Genomic DNA, 23,132 nt, shown 5'->3' with positions numbered 1-23,132 from the left:
TTCAGTCACTGACTGTCTCATCAAGTTCTGACGTAACGAGTGACCTCGGCGGCAAGCATGACCAGTAGTACTTTTCCTGCTTTCTTGCAAAAGTAAAAGAAACAACAAAGTGTCCAGTCATTGGGCCGTCGCGTAGGGCTTCGAAGACTTCTGGTCTCATTGCTGAAGGTAGCACAAGAAGGTGTTTGGCTTTAAGGAGCGAGAAGTTTTTTTGAACTCTGTTTTGCAAGAAAAACACCGCCAGCGCTCTCTTGAAAACCTTCGGAAAAATAGCGCTGTTCCTCGAGGTATTTCACAAGGCTGCTGAGTTCCCGCACAGCTCGCTGCCGCTCGACGAAGTCATCAGTATTTATGGTTCCCGAGAAGCAATCATCATCTGGATCCTCTAGCGGTGGTGGTTCGACGGAGGCACGATACTGGAAGTCGGTATCAGAGTGTTTTCTTCCAGACTTGTAAGAGAGGATAACGTTCAATTATTGACGTCTGAAGCTCCACCGTGCGAGAACTGAAGGGTCTTTCAAGTTATCTAGCCAACACAAGGAATGGTGGGTGCTAACAACTTCGAAGGGCCTGTAGTGAATGTATAGGCAAAAGTGATGTACCCAGATGATAACAAGGCACTCCATTTCTATTGTATAATAATTAGCCTCTACCTTTGATAGCTCCCGGTTAGCATATCTCATGACCGCTCCGTCGGTCGTCTGTAGAAAAAAGTGTTCAGGAATTGGGGGGGCCCTTAAGCTTCGTCTTTAGGAGTTGAACGCGACAGCGAAATGTGGCCCCTAGTGCGTCGAAATGGTATTTACTCTAAGCGGCATAAAGAGTCTCATAATGCCTCACAGATGGCAGGACATTATCTAGCGTTTGCTGTTTGCTTGGTCAACGCCTCTGGAAAAGCTTCATCATCATCATCATTTATTTTTCCCTTAAGGGCCCCTCTCTGGGTATTACATAAGGGGGGGGGGGGGGAGAGTTAAAAAACATATAGGATCACAATACTGAAACATAACACATAGAAATGCAGACCTATTTAAAAGCACAAAAAAATGTCACAATTTGAAACAGGCATATAAAAGCGAAAAAAAAGAACAGTGTAAAAGAATTTTACAGCGTAAGATGATCAGTGAGCAACTGCTCAAACGCAATAGGGTTTCCCTCAACGACAACACAGTCTGGCAAAGTGTTCCATTCTGCAATGGCTGTTGGCAAAAACGATTGATTAAAAGAAGACGTAGAACCGTGCAAACGCTGGACGCTGCATGAGTTAAAAAGGTGACAAGATGTACGGCTTGGCGGGATAAAGAGTTTACCGTGAAGATGTGGGAAGTTATAGTAAAACCTATGGAACAAGCACAGCCTTGCAATCTTCCGACGGAACGACAATGACTCGAGTCCCAATGATGACTTTATGGCACTGATGCTTTCATCACGGCCGTACCTAGAAGAGATGAATCTGGCCGCATGGTGCTGTATAGATTCTAAAGTGTTAATGAGGTATGCTTGATGAGGTCTCCAAATAGCTGAGGCATATTCAAGCTTACTTCGTATAAATGTTTCGTAAGCCAGTTTTCGCGTGGATGAGGGACACAAGGAAAGGGAACGTCTGATGTAACCAAGTGATTTAGTAGTGTCGGCTGCTAATTTGGTGATATGATCGGACCATGTCAATTTTTTGTTTATTGTGACACCAAAATAACGATAAGATTCGACGAGGGACAAAGCTATCGAGTTTAAGTAATACGTGTAATTACTGTTGGAGCACTTACGGGATATCTGCATAACTTTACATTTCGAAATATTGAGTTTCAATAATGAATTGGAACACCAGGATTCGATTTGATGTAAGTCGCTTTGAATGATTTCATGGTCAGTTCAGTGTGCGATGCGACAATAAAGAACGCAGTCATCTGCAAAAAGTCGAATAGAAGATGAAATGCCATTAGGAAGGTCGCTTATGAAGATGAGAAAGAGCAGAGGACCAAGAACGGATCCCTGTGGTACTCCAGAAATCACGTTAGTAGTGGCTGAACAGTGATTACCGACAACCGTGTATTGGAGACGATTGGTCAGGAAGCATCGGATCCATGACAACGCTAGGGGGTCAGGCTGTAGGCATGACAGCTTGGCCGGAAGTCGCTGGTGGGGGACACAGTCAAAAGCTTTCGCAAAATCAAGATAAATGACGTCAGTTTGAAAGGATGAGTCTAAGTTTAAGTGAAGCTCAGTTACAAATTCAAAGAGCTGAGTATCACATAATAGGTTAGGCCGAAAACCTTGTTGATTGGGGAAAAAGAAGGAATGATTACCTAGATGACATGCTATTTGTGAGTACATTATATGTTCTAGGAGTTTGCAGGCAATGCTTGTAAGCGAAATGGGACAATAGTTGGAAGGATCTGAGTGGCTGCCAGACTTGTATACAGGTACTACTTTATTAATTTTCCAGTCCGTCGGAAGTGAACTGTCAGTGATTGACTGCGTGAAAATTATTTTTAATATAGAACTAGAGAACACTTTCGTGCCTTTTAGTATTTTGGCTGTAATACCATCATGTCCTGGGGCACTAGAAATCTTCATTTTATCAATGAGCTTCAAGATTCCTTGAGAAGTAATGATTACAGGAGGCATATCGGAAAGAGAAAGGTTTGGTGGATCAAAGTCGTTCAGCGTGGGTTCATTAGTGAAAACAGATGAAAAGTACGAGTTGATTACATCTGATCGCTCATCAATTGGCACATTGGAACCATCAGGGTAACTCAAGAAATGTTATTGGAGCTTTTACTAGGTGTGAGGATTTTCCAGAATTTTTTAGGGTTGACACGCATAATGGTCTGCAAGTCGTAGTGGAAGAACTTCTTTTTGGATTGCCTCAAAGCAGAAGTATATTGACGCAGACTCGTAAAATACTTTTCCCACTTTGAGGAAATTACCGATTGCTTCGCATCGCGGAAAAGACGCTTTTTTTTCTCTAACAACCTCTTTAGTGTGTTCGAAAACCAGGGTTTTCCCAGGTCACCGCGAATGCGTACAAGGGGTACATGTAACTTTACAAGCGATGTTAACTTATTCTTAAATAACAGCCAATTATCGTCTACTGAACGAAGTGAAGCAGACCGACGGAAGTAATCAAGGAACTCACTTAATTCTGAGTTTATTTTTGTGAAATTGGCTTTGTTGTAATCCCTGATGTGTTTTATTGAGCGCTGTTGTACAGGACGTGGGATGCTTAGGTTAAATAGCACTAAATTGTGGTCACTTAGACCTTCAACGGATGATACCGATTTAACTGTATCAGGGTTGGAAACAAGTACGAGGTCTAAGATATTTGCCCCACGGGTTGGTGTATTAACCATCTGAGTAAGGTTAAACGTCAGGGTCATTTCAAGGAAATCTTTGGACTGGCGCTTATCTGACTCAAAATTTGTCCGGTTAATATCTGGAAAATTAAAATCACCACAGAGTATGAAATAAGCAAAAAGGAGAACGAGAGTAAAGATGTACTAGGACTGTATTTAGTTCATAATCGAAGGAGGCATCACAATTAGGGGCGCGGTAACAAGCAATAATCACAGTCATTTTCGAAGCAAGTGAGATGTTCACACAGAAAATTTCGTGTTGACAGTTCATTTTGATGACATAAGAAGGAACACTTTTTTAAACAAAAATCAATATTCCGCCCCCCCCCCCCTCCGCACCACCTTGTCAAGCCGGTGAACAGCGTACGCTTGGCCGTCTTGTAATAGCTCGTGGTCAGCAATGTGTGGCTGAAGCCAAGATTCCGTAAATATTGCAACGTCAGTGTTGTTGTCATTCAGAAGGGATTCAACAGCGTCTTTCTTAGGCAGGTAACTACGCACATTAGCGATTAAGACTGCCATACATTGACAAACGGGATCATTCATAGGGGCGAGGCAAGGTTGGGGGGGAAGTGGGCGACGCGCATGCCTGAGATATAGAAATGACTGCTACGACTGCAATTCAACAACGCTATCAGATTCTGCATGGTACGAAAATTGCTTGTTTTCAAGTAGTAACTTGTCAAAGCGTAGCTTGAAGGGTTTGCCGCTCAGCATGCCATGGTCATATAGTTTCCTTCGTGCCTGTCGAACTCTAGCTGAGTAGTCTTCGCGAATTGAAAAAGTCGTGCCCTTGAGCTTGGACGCAACTGCAAGAATTTTTTATTTATCTTTATATCTTGCATATTTTACTATCATAGGTCTACTTTTGTTTTGCTGGTATTCACCAAGCCGATGTGCACGCTCCAAGTCGTCTTCTGGTATGGAAATACCGAGATTTTCAGAGCAAAATTTTATCACTTTTGCCTGGGACTGAATCCAAGACTCGCCTTTTGTGTCTGGGATACCACAAAAAAGCAGGTTAGAACGACGTAGGCGATTTTCAGCATCATCACACTTACCTGTAAGAACCCCGATTTCCGCAGAAAGTTTGGCAAAACTGTCCTTCACGTCTGCCTTTAGACCTGTTTCGTTAGACTGAGTCGACTGCAAAATTTTTTCTAGGGTGTCAACACGAGTCGAGAGGGTGGTCACGAGCGCCTCAATGCTAGACTGGGATGTTCGGATTAGTGAAAGTTCTGTCAGGACCGAGGTTTGAGATGCTTCTATGCGGGATATTGCATTTGCAATGGTTTCCATTGACGGTGGTGAAACAGGTCCTGGGTTTAGTTCGACGTCACCCGACAACAATAGGAGCATATTTACCGGCTGAGCATTGTTACAAAGAGACCACAACATTTCACACAGTAACCTACATGTACCAATAACACAAGTGGGGCACGACACCGCAAGAAGACAGCGATTTCCAGAACGCACGCAGGCCGCGTTTGGAAGGTAACTGACCTGCATTAAGAAGGACATTTTCGTGACCACTGTCGTTGCGGTGGCGTGCCTCAAGGCGCTCGAGTCTGGTGCCGCTATTTGTAGGCGATGTTGACGCCCCTCACTTGTAGTAGCCCGGTGTTGCCAGACGCAGAAGCGAGCGGCCGACAGAAACGGCATCCTCGGGGTTTCTTGTGAAGAGGCATTCCAGGCGAGCGACTGAATCGTGACGGGCGCGCTTTGGTAATAGTCCAGGAACGGGTGGTTACCCAGGAAGCCAAGGCGGAGCAATGGTGCGAACAACAGGACGAAAACCTGCATTAAGAAGGGCATTTTCGTGACCACTGTCGTTGCGGTGGCGTGCCCCAAGGCGCTCGAGCCTGGTGCCGCTATTTGTAGGCGATGTTGACGCCGTCACTTGTAGTAGCCTGGTGTTGCCAGACGCAGAAGCGAGCGGCCGATGGAAATGGCATCCTCGGGGTTTCTTGTGAAGAGGCATTCCAGGCCAGCGACTGAATCGTGAAGGGCGCGCTTTGGTAATAGTCCAGGAACGGGTGGTTACCCAGGAAGCCAAGGCGGAGCAATGGTGCGAACAACAGGACGAAAACCTGCATTAAGAAGGGCATTTTCGTGACCACTGTCGTTGCGGTGGCGTGCCCCCTTGATATGTTTCCTCTAGATGAACCTTGATATGTTTTGATACCTTGAAGCTTGATATGTTTTCTTCTAGATGAACCTTGCTGTACGTTTTTATAGCTGTTTGAAAGATCGTGTGTATTTTAGTGGCGATGGCTGCACTATCCCGGCCTGTATTTACGTAGTTTGATGGCTTCCCAAAAACGCCTACAGATCACCGAATAGGCTCGTTTTTGTTGTGCTGCCTGTCGAATGAAATGTGCAAAAAAGACTCCTTCCACTACACGGCATTTATCTAGTGCTTTTCCTCGAACCGGCGACAAGTAAAATCGTAGCTATGTGGTATAAAACCTCCTTTCCATGCGAACAGCCCGGCTTCGATCCCTACATTATTCTTTATTTCATGTACTTATTTCTCAATTTTTCGCTCATCCACAGTTTTTTGCTTACAACCAACGGTGCTGACGCCAACGGCAAAATTTCTCTGATACAAGCTCTCTAACGCTGTCACGTAAAAATTACTTTACGTCACACGCTAAGCTAGAACTGCACAACAACACAAAACACACTTTGAAAAAACCCACTTTTCTTTCTTCTTATTTACAATACATTTCTTCTAATACCTTCCCCTATACATTCCTTGACATTATTGTCTGTTAGCTCTCATTAATATTGTGTCAAAACACGGCAAAACGAGCCCTTAGGTATACACCTCTTTCCCTTATTCATTAACGAGGGTCTCGTACTGGCAGACTTGGTGTCATTTGGTTGTACACGAGGGACTATTGGTCAGTTGCCCACTCGTAATAAGCTCACGTGCTACGTGACGCCACACAGGCTTATAAAGTGGTGTTCCACACTCGCCACTTGGCTACAGATGGCGCTAACTGACACTCGCACGTTTAAATTCACGTATAAACCCCAAAAAGTGGGTTGGAGGAAAGTTGCTGTGATAGCTCAGTGCTTAGAGCATCGAACACGTTATTCGAATGTCGTAGGTTCGATTCCTGCTCATGGCTGGTTATTTTTTCACCCACTTTTCTTTATTCTTATATACATTACAATTGTTCCAATAACTTCCTCTATACATTCCTTAGCATTATTGTCTGATATATCTAATTAATATTGTGTCAAAACACGGAAAAACGAGCCCTTAGGTATACACCTCTTTCTTTTATTCATTAACGAGGGTCTCGTACTGGCAAACTTGGTGTCATTTGGTTGTACACGAGGGACTATCGGCCAGCTGCCCGCTGCCCGCTCGGAATAAGCTCACGTGCTACGTGACGCCACACAGGCTTATAAAATGGTGTTCCACACTCGCCGCTTGGCTACAGACGGCGCTGACTGACACCCCCGCGTTAAATTCACATATAAACCCAATAAAGTGGCTGAGGGGATGGCCGCCGTGATAGTTCAGTGGTTAGAGCATCGAACGCTTTATTCGAAGGTCATAGGTTCAATTCAAGCTGACGGCAAGTTAATTCTTCACCCACTTTTCTTTGTTTTTATCTACGTTACATTGGTTCTAATAACTTGCCCTATACATTCCTTGACATTATTGTCTGTTAGCTCTCATTAATATTGTGTCAAAACACGGAAAAACGAGCCCTTAGGTATACACCTCTTTCCCTTATTCATTAACGAGGGTCTCGTACTGGCAGACTTGGTGTCATTTGGTTGTACACGAGGGACTATTGGTCAGTTGCCCACTCGTAATAAGCTCACGTGCTACGTGACGCCACACAGGCTTATAAAGTGGTGTTCCACACTCGCCACTTGGCTACAGATGGCGCTAACTGACACTCGCACGTTTAAATTCACGTATAAACCCCAAAAAGTGGGTTGGAGGAAGGTTGCTGTGATAGCTCAGTGCTTAGAGCATCGAACGCGTTATTCGAATGTCGTAGGTTCGATTCCTGCTCATGGCTGGTTATTTTTTCACCCACTTTTTTTTATTCTTATATACATTACAATTGTTCCAATAACTTCCTCTATACATTCCTTGGCATTATTGTCTGATATATCTAATTAATATTGTGTCAAAACACGGAAAAACGAGCCCTTAGGTATACACCTCTTTCTTTTATTCATTAACGAGGGTCTCGTACTGGCAAACTTGATGTCATTTGGTTGTACACGAGGGACTATCGGCCAGTTGCCCGCTCGGAATAAGCTCACGTGCTACGTGACGCCACACAGGCTTATAAAATGGTGTTCCACACTCGCCGCTTGGCTACAGACGGCGCTGACTGACACCCCCGCGTTAAATTCACATATAAACCCAATAAAGTGGCTGAGGGGATGGCCGCCGTGATAGTTCAGTGGTTAGAGCATCGAACGCTTTATTCGAAGGTCATAGGTTCAATTCAAGCTGAAGGCAAGTTAATTTTTCACCCACTTTTCTTTGTTTTTATCTACGTTACATTGGTTCTAATAACTTGCCCTATACATTCCTTGGCATTATTGTCTGTTAGATCTCATAAATATATATATATATATATATATATATATATATATATATATATATATATATATATATATATATATATATATATATATATATATATATATATATATATATATATATATATATATATATATATATATATATACATTCACTGTATTGTGCTCACCGGCGCATGTCATCCGTGGCTGAAATGACGCTCCACGTGCTTCGTCCATCGCAAAGGGCATTTTGCGGAGACGGGGCGTCAGCGTTGTGAGCGAAGTCCGCGCTGTCATTGCAGAACGAGTCCACCTGCGCAACGGAATCCGTCGATAAGCTGCACGGACGAACCAGACAAAGCAGAATAACGTAACCTTTGTACCGAGTTTACGAGAATACCAGTTAAGGTATGCCTCACGAAGCTAATGCCACAGCACGATGGTGGAAACAAATCAGGTTGCTCATATGGCAGACTCAAAGACGCGTAAAGGGTGGTTGGTAACGCCTGCGCAATCAAGCACGTTACGAAGTACGCTGCGTGTTCGCCCGGTGTAGTATGACCATTTCCTTGCACGTGCGGCAGTGTCTGCATCGGACAGACCAGCAGGTGTGTTATTAGCAGGCTACGGGAGCATGACAATTTTTTAAGTGGGGGTGGGAGGGCATTGTTTTGCATCGTCAGTCATTGCCGTAGTTGCAGTAGCACTGTATTTTTTAGCGGACCTCAATCATAGATCGCCATCCTTATGAACGTGCACGCGAGATCGCTGAGGGTTACCATTTCGAAAATTGTGTTGGCAATCGAGTTAGCCAGCCATGTGTTGCTTAATCAGAACAAGAGATTTGTTTCATTGATCGGATGTAATCTAGCGTGGCGCAACTAATAATGACTATATATATATATATATATATATATATATATATATATATATATATTCAAGTAGATCCTCCGTGAGTGGTCACAACGTGGTTTATTTCGACGTCTCGGCCTAGAGTCTGGCCTTCATCAACATATATATATATATATATATATATATATATATATATGTGAGCGCAGTCACCGACTCTTCTTTATCAATTGGACGTGTCATCATCATTTGTATAATTTCCTCATCTTTAAATATCATCATCAGTGTGTGCCAGCTCGAGCTCGCCTCGAATAAAGCTCTTCCTCATTAGTGGTGGACGGTGCTTCTCGATCCCCAAGTCCTCTCGCACGTTACCACTGGAGCTCCGCTCGTGTCATCATCTACTGCCACCTGCCATGGCAGCGCAAGACAATCCCGGTCCATCCAACACCACCAGCCCAGTGCAGCCTCTGCCGTCGACCCTGGCCATCCACAGCCACCAGCGTGATTCGCCAGTATTCTCGGGTCTCAAAGGGGATGACGTTGAAGAATGGCTACACACCTACGATCTCGTCAGCGAGTTGAACAGGTGGGATACTTTACACAAGTTGCATACGGTCCCTTTCTACCTAACTGATGTTGCCAAAACCTGGTTTTAGAACCGCCTCTAAGATCTTCCCGACTGGGACACATTCGCACGGCAGCTCCGTAAGATTTTCGGTTCCCCCAGTGTCCGCGCCGAAGCAGCAACAAAGAAGCTTGCTGAATGCATTCAGCTAGCTGGTGAATCATACACCTCGTACATTGAGGATCTCATTGCCTTGTGCAAGCGTGTAAATTCAGCTGTCTCAAAGCGAACAATTACGCCATATTATCAAAGACATAAATACCATCGCATTCAACGCGCTTGCGTCGCAAAACCCTACCACGACTCAAGATGGCGTCACCATTTGCCAGAGACTAGAAGAACTTCAGTCTCTTCGTCTTTGCCATAATGCCTCGGACATTCGTCTTCCTGCGACCCTCTAAATACGTGCCCTGGTGCGCGACATCGTTCGCGAGGAGCTTCATGGGCGCTGCTCTTCCTGCGCCCAACCGTCTACTTTAGCCTCAGCTCCAACCAACTTGCGGGACATCATCAGGTAAGAGATTGCGTCTGCGTCACATTCACCTTGTTCGGCCGAATCCAGACCTCGTCAGGTACCAACGTACGCAGAAGTCGCGGCGCTCTCAGCACCCACCACTATACCAGCGGCTATACCAGGTGGCCATGTACCTGTGGCGTCAGTGTAACCACCGATGCGCCCACAGCCGTATTACGCCAAGCCACGTCCTCAACGCCCAATCTGTTATTATTGCGGCTATAGGGGTCATATATCTCGCTTTTGCCGAAGGCGTCAACAGGACGAGCAATGTGGCTACGCTCCAGAGGAACGCGGACGCTTCAGTCCACTCACGAACTACAGGCGCATGCCTTACCAGTCTTCTTTTCAGCGTTCGCCCTCTCCACCTTACAGTAGTGGTCTGCCTGTGAACTCCCGTGAGTCTCGCCGCCGCTCACCACCTCCCAATCGCCGTTCCGTGTCGCCTCTGCGACCCGCCTCCAATGTCCTGAATGCCCACTTGGAAAACTCCCCAATGCAGTTTTAGGAGGGAAAACTGCATCCACCGGACAGCCAGCAATTCCTCCAGACAGACCATCAAACTTGTTAACAGTGTTAGTCGAAGGTATACGCGTCGAAGCTCTAGTGGATACTGGCGCTGTTATTTCCATTATTCACTCTGATTTTTGCTCCCGTCTCCGCAAAGTAACAACACCTTACTCGGGCCCGTCTCTCCGTGCTGCGACGAACGCCATTGGTCGTCCACTCGCCCGGTGTACAGTTCGCGTTTTCATAGACGGTAATCGTCATCATATTGCTGTTGCAGTTTTCCGTGAGTGCACCCACGAACTCCTTTTGGGGTGGGATTTTCCGTTGTCTGCACGTGCTTCTATATCTTGTCAACAGCGTCTCATCCACCTCAATCCCACAGACTCTTTTGTATCGGAACCCGAACAGCGCATTCGTCTTGTCACCACTTCAGATTATGTTCTTTGGCCATCCCGAGAAGAAGTAATTAACGTTGATTGCAGAAACATTGTGGATGGCGACGTGCTTCTACTACCTTATGGTACATCGAGGCATTCTGATCATTCCAGGCCTTGTTCGTTTTTCTGAAGGGTCTGCTTTTATTACTGCGTTAAACCAGACCCCCGAAAACCTATTGTTGCCCTGTGGATCAACAGTCACATGCGCTATCGACCCACATCCCGTTGCAATTGTTGCCCTTCCAAGTCAAGAAGACCTACAAGAGCCAAGCACGCCGCCACTCAACTCTCCCACTCCTCTGTCGGTGGCGATAAGCCCTGATTTGACAGCAGCCCAGAGTCAAGAATTGCTGAAATAATTGAACAGACATCGCCCTTTGTTTGATGTTCATTCCGCTGTCCTTGGTATGACAACTTCTGCGACTGAACGAATTCGGACTGACGGCTCCCGAATAATTCACCGGCGCCCATACCGCGTGTCTCTCACAGAAAGGAAGATAATCGAGGAAAACGTATCAGACATGCTTCGACAAAATATCATACGTCTTTCCTCGAGTCCGTGGTCTTTGCCGGTTGTGTTGGTGCAAAAAAAGACGGAACAGTACGTTTTTGCGTTGATTACCGGGCACTGAACGAAATAACGCGCTAAGATGTTTACCCTCTCCCACGAATTGATGACGCACTGGAATCGTTGCATGGCGCAGAGTATTTTTCGAGCCTTGACCTGCGATCGGGCTACTGGCAAATACAAGTGTCCGAATCTGACAAAGAGAAGACGGCTTTTACCACCCCAGATGGGCTATATGAATTTAACGTAATGCCTTTCGGACTTTGTAACGCGCCTGCTACCTTCGAAGGTATGATCGACAGCGTACTGCGTGGCCTGAAGTGGAAAACCTGCTTATGCTACCTAGACGACATCATAGCGTTTTTGTCTACCTTTTCGCAGCATCTACAACGTCTCGAAGAAGTCCTAGGTTGCCTTGCAAAAGCTGCTTTACAGCTGAATACGAAAAATGCACCTTCACAAGCAAGACGATCAAGGTACTAGGGCACTTAGTCAGCAAAGACGATATTCGACCGGATCCTGAAAAGCTTGCCGACGTCCTCGAGTGTCCCTGTCCGTTGCGTCAAAAAGACCTGCGCAGTTTTCTCGGCTTGGCATCCTACTTTCGGTGCTTCATACGCAATTTCGCAAGGTTTGCCTCTCCGCTCCATTAACTGCTCGCAAGTAACACGGCATTCGTCTGGTCTGGGGACTGTGAAAAGGCTTTCCTGTCGTTGAAGCAAGCCCTGACATCCGACCCGCTACTATGTCATTTCGATCCAGGTGCACCCACAATTCTTCACACTGACGCCAGTGGTCATGGTCTCGTTGCCGTTCTACTGCAGCGTGACAACAACGCACGCGAACGTGTCATCGCTTACGCCAGTCGTGCTTTGACTGCTGCCGAGAAAAATTATACAATAACCAAACAAGGGTGCCTTGCTGTTGTATGGGCGGTACAAAAATTTCCTCCATACCTCCACAGCCGCAACTTCACAGTCGTCACCGACCACAACGTATTGTGCTGGTTTTCGTCGCTAAAAAACTTATCGGGTCGTCTTGGCCGCTGGGTGCTTCGTTTACAAGAGCACCACTTTGATGTCATCTACAGGTCTGGTAAGAAGCACCAAGATGCTGATGCTCTCTCTCGCAGCCCTCTACACTACAGTAATAGCCCACCATCACCGATTTCCACCACAGCATTACCCATCGCAGGTCTCAGTTGGCTAAGATCCGGCCGTCCTTTTACCTTCGTGTCGCATCAACGCGTTGACCCTTACTGCCGCTCCATAATAGCACGCTTAAAAGGTACATCCACTCCTCCGAACACCCGGCTTCGCCGACAACTAAAGAAAAATCAAGCTTCACGATGGTGTTTTACATCGCTATATTTACCACGTTGAAGGAAACAATTGGGTCCCCGTTATACCACGTTGTCTACAACATCAGGTTCTTGAGACATTCCACGATGATCCTGCTGCTGGGCATCTCGGCTATCACAAAACGTATGACAAAATACGCAGTCGATTCACCTGGCCTGGCCTCTCATCCGCGTTTGACAAATATGTTTCTTTGTGTGCCTTATGCCAATGGCGGAAACGACCCACTACTGCTTCTTCTGGCTTTCTCCAACCTCATTTTGTCCCGCTTTGCCATTCGAAGTCGTCGGGATAGACTTGTACGGCCCCCTTCCCGTGACCTCCAATGGAAATCGTTGGATTGTAACGGCTGTTGACCACCTCACTCGTTACGCGGAAACCCCTTCACTGCACGCTGGTACAGCCACTGAAGTAGGTGATTTTTTTCCGCGTAACTCATTTTTACGCCATGGAGCTCCACGTGTTCTGCTCAGTGACCGCGGCAAGGTCTTTTTTTCCTCTATTCTTGCTGAGGTTCTACGCACCGTCAACACCATCCACAAAACAACTTCTACTTATCATCCTCAAACAAATGGCTTGACGGAACGCTTTCATCGTACCCTCTCGGACATGATTGCCATGTACGTTAACCCTGACCACAAAAACTGGGACGCCATTTTGCTATTCGTAACGTTTGCCTACAATACAGCTACGCAACGCACCACCTGCTTTTTTCCCTATCTTCTGGTCCATTACCGCTCTCCAAGTGTAACTCTGAACGTCTCCTTCCTTTCGGCTCCTGCTACCTCAGCAAGCCCATTATCCACACAATTTTTGTCTCACCTCGAGCGCTGCCGTCATCTGCCCCGAATCAACACCGGCATCTCTCAGGAAGCTCGCAAGTCTCGCTACGACTCAACACACCGGGCTGTCACCTTTTCCCCAGGAGACGAAGTTCTTCTGTGGACTCCCGTGCGTGTCCCCGGCTTATGTGAAAAATTCCTCAGTCGCTTTATAGGGCCTTATACGGTGATTGAACAAACGTCCCCCGTTAATTACCGTATCTCACCACTTAACGCTCTCTCCGACCACCGTTGCCGTGGGACAGAAATTGTGCACATTTCTCGGTTGAAACTGTACACCCGACGCAATTCCTAATATTGTCTTCCGTGCGGCCAGGAGGCCGCTTCCAGCGTGAAGGGGAATTAGTGTGAGCGCAGTCACCAACTCTTTATCAATTGGACGTGTCATCATCAAATGTATAATTTCCTCGTTTGTAGATATCATTATCAGTGTGTGCCAGCTCGAGCTTGCCTCAAATAAAGCTCTTCCTCATAATATATATATATATATATATATATATATATATATATATATATATATATATATATATATATATATATATATATATATATATATATATATCTATATTTATGACAGGCATGGTGGTTGAGTGGCCGTAGCGTTGCATATAGTCCAGTAGATCCTCCGTGAGCGGTCACAACGTGGTTTATTTCGACGTTTCGGCCTAGAGTCTGGCCTTCATCAGGAATAAAGATACAGTTTGTTGCTGCTCAGCTTTATACAATCTCAAATCAGAGGGCAAGGAGAGAGGAAAAAAGACAGAAAAGAAAAAAAGGAAAAAAGAAAAAGAAAAGAAAAAGAAGAAAAAGAGAAGAAGAAGAGAAAAATAATATACGGTAGACTCCCCTCGAGCGCCCCCCTTCTACTCTTCCCTCCACCTACCCCTTCATCTCTCTCCCCCTTCTCCCCTTCACCTTTCTGATGTGAGCGGTCTGTGTATGTTTCCTTTCACTAACGCCTTCCTCCCGATCAGACGGCGCCTCCTGGCACTGGCGGTTCGGTGTGGGGCAAAAAAGAGCTTTTTTAGGAAGTCCTAAGCCTTTAACTACTCGGAGTCCCGTAAACAATTCGTCGTAGAAGGAGGGGCGCCGCGTATTGTGGCAGAGGCTGGTAAGCAGGCATTTTAGGAAGTTCTAAGCCTTTAACTACTCCGCGCCCTGTCAATATTTTGTCGTAAAAAGAGGGGTGCCCCGTAATGCGGTAGAGGCTGGCAAGCGGGTGCAATGCGAATTCTTTGCCCGCTTCTGGATTACGCGTGTAGTGGGGGCCTCCCAGCTGTGCACAGGGTTGCTGTTGGGCATGTCATGCATGGCACACTTCATTGGGTAGTAAAGTAAAACAGAAAACAGAAGACAGCTGCACTTAGGAAAAGTAGTTACACTTGGAATTGTTTTTGGTTGTCCAGTGCCCTTCGCAGCTGCAGTGCCGTGAACTCAGTTACTATTTTCATTGTTGCCGTTATTGTTTTTTAATGCTTTAATTGCTGCAAGTGTACCAGGATTCTCAATTATTCCTCTATCGAGGGTGTTAAATCGGTGGATAAGGTATGACTCTCGTTGTTCACGTTCTCGATTTGATTTCAATCCCGTCTCTAAGAGCGTTACTGATAGTTTGTTGAATGCATGGTCGGGAAGATTGAGATGTTTTGATAGAGGCAGACTTGGGGCCGATTTCCCATGGTCTCTGTGATTATTGAAGCGAATCTTAAATGGTGTTTCTGTTTGTCCGTTGTACTGCATACCACACACGTTGCATTCGAGTAGGTATACCACATTAGAGTAATCGCATGTTAGGTTTCCTCGTATGTTAATCGAAAACTTGGATTGCGTGCTGGTTGCTTTGTCTGTTTCTCACATCGCCTTACATACAAGACGTCGTGGCTTTAAACAAGGGCGGCATGAATTATTGTGCGCTGATGTGTTAATTTGGGAGTAGACAAGGGTGTCTTTGAGGTTACGTGGTCATCGGTAAACGACGCCTGGAGCGGATGGGAATGCGCGTTTCAGACGTTCACTTTGTTCCAGAATGTTGTAATGTCGTTTAAGGATTTTGTTAACACTGGGGAAGTTTGTGCTGTAAGTCAAGCAGAGGTTTGTTCGTTGTGGGTCTTCTCGTGGTGGTCGCTTCGTAAGTAAGTCTTCACGCTTTAGTTTTCTCGCTTTTTGAACAGCATCATTAATTACATGTTGGGGGTATTTTTGTTTCTCGAGCATAAGTTTTAGCCTCTGTGAGCTCGTGTCAAAGTCAGCGTCTCTAGAGCAGATTCGCTTAAACCGGTGAGCCTGGCTGTATGGAATACCTTTTTACAGTGGCGTGGGTGATCGCTTTGGTAACGGAGGTATTGTTGTCGATCCGTTGGTTTGCGATATAGAGTTGTAGAGAGCTTCTCTTCTTCTATCGTTATGGTAACATCAAGAAAATTTACAGTAACTTGCGAGTATGTGTGTGTGAAGTGTATGTGTGGATGTACAGCATTGTAAGTGTCGATAAAGCTGAGAAGTTCGTCCTCGCTGTGGGTCCAAATAAGAAAGATGACGTCTATGTATCTGCTGTATAACATTGGCTTCAAGGAACTTTCTGCAAGAAATTCAGATTCTAGCTTTCCCATAAATATGTTGGCATAATTAGGTGCAATTTTGTTGCCCATAGCGGTCCCACTGATTTGTCGAAAATACTCTTGGTTAAACTCGAATGAATTTAATTCGAGGACCATCCTCGTCAAAGTTGCAATGGCAGAGAAATCTGGGGTGTTAGATTGTCTATGGTTTGTGTACATGTTTTGTAATGCAGCTATGCCGTCATCGTGAGGAATATTTGTATATAATGAAGAGACATCAAGAGTAACCAAGTACGAGTTTTTCGGCACACAGAGACCTGCAATGTCTCGAAGAAAATGTGTGGTGTCATTTTTATGTACGACGCGAACGTGCATGGAATGTGGCTTATTAGTTTGCCCACGTACCCTGATATGGGTTCAGTTAGTGTACCGATGCCTGATATGATTGGTCGACCTTGATTACCGGGTTTATGAATTTTGGGGAGGATGTAGAAGCGACCTGGACGAGGGTATGCTGCTCGCATCAGTTTGTGCTCAGTGTTGGTTATCTTTTCTGCATCCAACAGTTTCTTTAGTTCTGTTGACACGATACGTTTGTATTCGTCTGTCGGAACACCTGGGAGGCAATTCGTTAAAACGTGTAGGATGGAGACCAGGCAGTAGGAGATTATGGCATCGGTACTAGAAACGCCAGAGGAGAGCTACTAGTAGAATTCGCAGAACGCAATAATTTGCGGATTTTGAATACCTTCTACCGAAAACGAGAAAACCGCAAGTGGACATGGAGGAGCCCTAATGGCGAAAATAAGAACGAAATAGACTTTATAATGAGTGCACACCCTGGAATCGTTAAGGATGTGGAAGTGATTGGCAAGGTACGATGCAGTGACCATAGAATGGTACGGTCTCGAATTCGCCTAGACTTGAAGAAGGAACGACAGAAACTGATACGCAAGAAGCCAATCAATCAGATAGCACTGAGAGGGAAAGTACAGGAATTCAGAGTGTCGCTGCAGAACAGGTATTCGGCTCTTAGTGAGGAAACCAACCTTAGCGTAGATACAATGAATGATAATCTGACGAGTATCATTACGGAGTGTGCAGTGGAAGTTGGAGGCCGGGTAGTTAGACAGGACACTGGCAAGCTTTCCCAAGAAACGAAGAACCTAATTAAGAAGCGTCAAATCATGAAAGTGTCAAGTACAACAGACAAAATAGAACTGACAGAGCTTTCGAAGTTGATTAATAGACTTAAGGTATGCGATGTAAGAAGGTATAACATGGAGAGAATCGAACACGCTCTGAAAAACGGAGGAAGTGTCAAAGCATTGAAGAGGAAACTTGGGATAGGCAAAAGTCGGATGTATGCACTAAGGGACAAAGAAGGCAAAATAACTACCAATATGGATAGGATAGTTAAAATAGCGGAGGAGTTTTACAGAGATCTGTACAGTAGCCGAGACAACCACGACCTTAATATTATAAGAACTAGCAGTAACCCAGATTACACCCCACCAGTAATGATAGAAGAAGTCAGAAAAGCTTTGGAGAGCATGCAAAGGGGCAAAGCTGCTGGTGAGGATCAGGTAACATCAGATTTGCTGAAAGATGGAGGACAGATTGTGTTAGAAAAACTAGCCACCCTGTTTACGAGGTGTCTCCTGACGGGAAGAGTACCAGAGTCTTGGAAGAACGCTAACATCATCTTAATACATAAGAAAGGAGATGACAAGGACTTGAAGAATTACAGGCCGATCAGCTTGCTCTCTGTAGTATACAAGCTATTTACAAAGGTGATTGCTAACAGAGTAAAGAAAACATTAGAATTCAATCAACCAAAGGAACAAGCAGGATTTCGAACAGGCTACTCAACAATTGACCACATTCATACTATCAATCAGGTAATAGAGAAATGCTCAGAGTATAACCAACCACTATACATAGCCTTCATAGATTACGAGAAGGCGTTTGATTCAGTAGAAATATCAGCCGTCATGCAAACACTGCGGAATCAGGGCGTAGATGAAGTATATATAAACATTCTGGAAGAAATCTACAGGGGATCAACTGCTACCATAGTGCTTCATAAAGAAAGCAACAGAATACCAATCAAGAAGGGTGTAAGGCAGGGGGACACAATTTCCCCAATGCTATTTACCGCGTGCTTACACGAGGTTTTCAGAAGCCTAGAATGGGAGCAGTTAGGGATAAGAGTCAATGGAGAATACCTTAGTAACCTGCGCTTCGCCGATGACATTGCATTGCTGAGTAACTCGGGGGACGAATTGCAACTCATGATTACGGAGTTAGACAAGGAGAGCAGAAAGGTGGGTCTTAAAATTAATCTGCAGAAAACGAAAGTAATGTACAACAACCTCGGCAAGGAGCTGCGCTTCGAGATAGGTAATAGTGCACTTGAAGTTGTAAAAGACTATGTCTACTTAGGGCAGGTAATAACCGCAGAGCCGAACCACGAGATTGAAGTAACTAGAAGAATAAGAATGGGGTGGAGCACATTCGGCAAGCACTCTCAAATTATGACAGGTAGATTGCCACTATCCCTCAAGAGGAAGGTATATAACAGCTGTATCTTGCCGGTACTTAGCTACGGAGCAGAAACCTGGAGACTTACAAAGAGGGTTCAGCTTAAATTGAGGACGACGCAGCAAGCAATGGAAAGAAAAATGGTAGGTGTAACCTTAAGAGACAAGAAGAGAGCAGAGTGGATTAGGGAACAAACGGGGGTTAAGGATATCATAGCTGAAATCAAGAAGAAGAAATGGACATGGGCAGGGCATGTAGCGCGTAGACAGGATAACCGCTGGTCATTAAGGGTAACTGACTGGATTCCCAGAGAAGGGAAGCGGGTTAGGGGGAGACAGAAGGTTAGGTGGGCAGATGAGATTAAGAAGTTTGCGGGTATAAATTGGCAGCAGCAAGCACAGGACCGGGTTAACTGGCGGAACATGGGAGAGGCCTTTGTCCTGCAGTGGACGTAGTCAGGCTGATGATGATGATGATGATGATGATGATGATGTTAAAACGTGTTCAGTTGTTCGACCAGCGCTTGTCTTGTGTCCTTTTCTTTCTCTCGCGTGTTTTCATTGTGCGCGCTACCCACTGTGAATAACTTCCAGCTCGCCCGCCTTTTGGTTCAAGTCTGTTCCTTTCTGTGACAATTTAAAATAATTCTAGGCTTTAATACTCACACAACGATCCACTTGGCTTACGATATCATCCCGCAAGTGAGTAGTACTTCATACCCCACGCCAACAACACGTTTCTCGAAAGTATGCCAAGGCATTGGCTCACACTGTGGCTCCTTTATTTGCCCGATGCGTGAGCATAAGCTACCCAGTTTTCTTGGTGCCCAAACATTTCGGGGACGTCATACCTGACAGCACCATTTCAGGCCATGCGCAACGCGGTGCGTATAAGGAACCACTTGCTGTCTTTTTTGCTCTGGCCAAGCCTCTGTGTTTTATGGTGTCTTCGATTGGTAGATATATAGTGGCCCACGAACTCTGCGCCAGATTAATCCACTCTGACGGAGGGCAACAGGAGAGATTCTACCAGTGGAGCACATCCGCTCCTTCTGGAATAAAGAACAGGGTCAGAATAAAACGCGATTTGCACGCCTCTCTTTTTGCTTCAGTCCACAAGCTGTGCACAGTGACGCTACACTAGTAAAACGTTAGCTCCGACATGAGGCACGACTGATGCGATGGGCGTTCATTGGCGCTTAAAATTGGCACCGTTTCAAATCTCGTGGCGCTTGTGACTTTCGTGGAGTAGATCTCGCTATGGAGCTGCACCAAATCTACCAGTGGAACACATATAAAGAATACTGTCAATCTTCAAATGGAATAGACTTGCACAGTGTGAACCAGAAAAAATTGACAGATCCCACGTACACTGGGAATCGATGATATGCGCAGCCCGAATGAGAAAGGTTGATATGTCATTCAAAATCAGCACGACGTTCCGAGTTGGAGGTACAATGCCATACATGACTTTTGTGTCATGATTATCATGTTTGAATGCCGTTTACCTTCACCACCTATTCCAGTCACGTGATACTATATTTAGTATACGTGGAGCTAGCGAAACGACCGCTAGCACGCTATGAGCGTGGTATGTTGTCATGTTCTTACATGACACGCGTGTCAGGACTATCCTGTTTGCACAAGTCATATGTTTTGTCATCCATTGACGTCACGGAACACCAAATTTGGTAGACGTGGAGCTAGCAAAACGGCCACGAGCGCATCATGAAGGGTCCATTATGCTGCAATGTAGCGTTGACATGTGCACGTTGGGCACAGCGACGCTACGTTAGCGAAACGCGAGCACTCTCCAGTCTGACGCCAGGCGCAACCAGCGTCCGTCGGCGCGGCCCGACAGCAACTAGCTTGAAATGCGATATGCTGCATTTCCTTCCGATGCGTTGCCCAGACAACACTGTGCCTCCCCCTTTTCGTGACGGAGGGACGACGGACGCGCTGAAACGCGTATGCGTCAAAGCAACGCAGCGCGACGCGAGCCTGCGAGTATGGTAGGACTGGCGCCTAGCGTGGCAACGCTGGCGTGATGCAACGAAATGAATGCCGGCGAGCACGCGCACCGCGTCACGTCAAAATTTATCGACGCCTTGACTGTGGCATGGGCATGTAGTCGTGTTCTCACATGACACGCATCTCATGATTATCATGTTTGCACTAGTTACATATCTTCGTCATCCATTGATGCCACATAATACCAAATTTGGCATATGTGAAGCTAGTGAAACGGCGCGAGCGCATGATGGGTGTGGCACGTGGTCATGTTGTTACATGACACGAATGTCGTGATTATCATGTTAAGATATCATGTTGTATCAATAACAGAACCTTTGTTATTCAAGACTGCAATTTCTCAGCAATGCTTGTAACTATACGCAGTTTCCATTATCTATCTTTGTCTTGTATGTGCTTGAATTCTTATACATTTTTAGTTGACTTATGTTGCCTTCCTGATTTGCGCATCTGATACTTGTTTCTTTATTTTGTCTTGTTTTCTTGTGTGTTATATATGTTGTACCCACCCCCTCTGTAATGCCCTACGGGCCCTGAGGGTATTCTAATAAATAAATAAATAAATAAATAAGATGTGTCATTTACCTATGCCGTCCATTCGCGTCACGTAATACTGAGTTTGGTAGATGTGAAGCTGGCCGCGAGCGCATCATGAGCGTAGCATGTAGTCATGTTGTTACATGACATGCATCTCTTGTTTATTATGTTTGCGTCAGTAATATACCTTCGTCCCTTTCACGTCCCGTAATACCAAATTTGGTATATGTGACGCTAGTGAAACAGCCGCGAGCGCATCATGAGCGTGGAATGTAGTCATGTTGTTAGATGAGACGCATGTCATGATTTTTATGTTAAGGTCTGTCGCTTGTGTTCGCCATTCAATCATGTCATACCATACCAGTTTTGCAACATGAGATGTGAACGAAACCACCGCAAGAGCTGCAGGACCATGAAATACAAATCATGACATTCATGACATATGTCAAGGTTCTCGTGTTATGACTAGTCAGATATGTTCTTCATACAGTCATGTTATGCCATACCAAGTTTGGTATTGATACCATTATCAAAATGGCCAGGAGAACTAAACGTCGTGGGCGGATAGATAGATAGATAGATAGATAGATAGATAGATAGATAGATAGATAGATAGATAGATAGATAGATAGATAGATAGATAGATAGATAGATAGATAGATAGATAGATAGATAGATAGATAGATAGATAGATAGATAGATAGATAGATAGATAGATAGATAGATAGATAGATAGATAGATAGATAGATAGATAGATAGATAGATAGATAGATAGATAGATAGATAGATAGATAGATACGCTCAATGTCGCTGAAGTACGCTAAAAAATGCTTCGCATTTAAAAGTATTACCAGATGTGTTCCATATCAGCCAATGAATGACACCATTATCTGCGAAGTATCTTATAGTCTAGTCATAAAGTAATATACAAAAACATAACACAGGACACCTCCATGAGTCCCTTCGGCTGATGTGGGTTTGAAGAGCAACAAACGGTCGTTGAGAATCTTTGTGGTCTTAGTGATAGGGAACGCAGAAACGGTGATAGTCAACGCCATCTATTAAAGACTAGAAAAAGTGCACAGCCTCGAGGCCACTTTTGTGTAGGTGCTCGAAGCTGAGGCCATACCTTCATTTTTTTAACCCATCGTTTGCATGCATCGATAAGTTTCACGTAAGCTGCATCTTAAAAGCGGCCAGCCCACAATGACACTGGGGGTAAATGCGCACATTTTGAATAAAACGTGAGAATCGTTAGAAGAGCGAAATTGTTTATTTTCAAGTCATATTCTTGATAAGCGCCTGCTCAGTTTTTTTCTTAATGTTTGAAGAATACAGGCACGAAGATACAGGTTGATTGCACTGCAAGATGGGGCACTACAGCTGCCATATCATGAAAATACATTTCACAGAAAAAATAAACATATAGGCGAAATCATAAAAAAGAACCGCGAAACAGTAAAACTGCAGTAGACGCACAAAACTACACAGACAATGGAGAACGCAATACGGCTGTGGTTCACTGAGCCCTCGACTCCGGATGGCATGAACTGACTAAAGAGAAAAAGAGAAAAATATTCGCTACGTGTTCTTTTCCGCCTTCGTAGAGATTTTCTGCTGTGCACGTTACATTCCTCTTCCACTAAAAACAGTCACAAGTCGTTGCTGCTGCTAAAAGAAGCAATTTTAGGTGCTATGTAAGCTTCTAACGAGGCAGGAGTATTTATTCATAAGATTGCGTCGTAGCTTTAGCTCAGCAACAATTCAAATGTGGGGCATTTTATAGTTGCACCTCCTCGCAAATCTGGCCTGGGCGGCGGCATAGCCAACCCCA

General features: G+C 45.1%; 1 protein-coding gene across 1 annotated transcript in view; it reads right to left on the bottom strand.

Annotated features, from left to right (window-relative positions):
- LOC119159806 (calcium-activated chloride channel regulator 2-like) overlaps positions 1 to 23,132 on the bottom strand; it is a 665,495-nt gene that overhangs the window by 431,486 nt on the left and 210,877 nt on the right. The window contains exon 6 of the mRNA XM_075888302.1: positions 8,111 to 8,235. Coding sequence (XP_075744417.1) covers positions 8,111 to 8,235 — 125 coding nt within the window. The remainder of the gene's footprint in view (positions 1 to 8,110; positions 8,236 to 23,132) is intronic.

This window comes from Rhipicephalus microplus, chromosome 3 (genome assembly GCF_043290135.1).
Source record: "Rhipicephalus microplus isolate Deutch F79 chromosome 3, USDA_Rmic, whole genome shotgun sequence".
NCBI lineage: Eukaryota > Metazoa > Arthropoda > Arachnida > Ixodida > Ixodidae > Rhipicephalus > Rhipicephalus microplus.
Note: the sequence above shows the minus strand (reverse complement) of the source record. Positions and strands in the feature narration are given on the sequence as shown.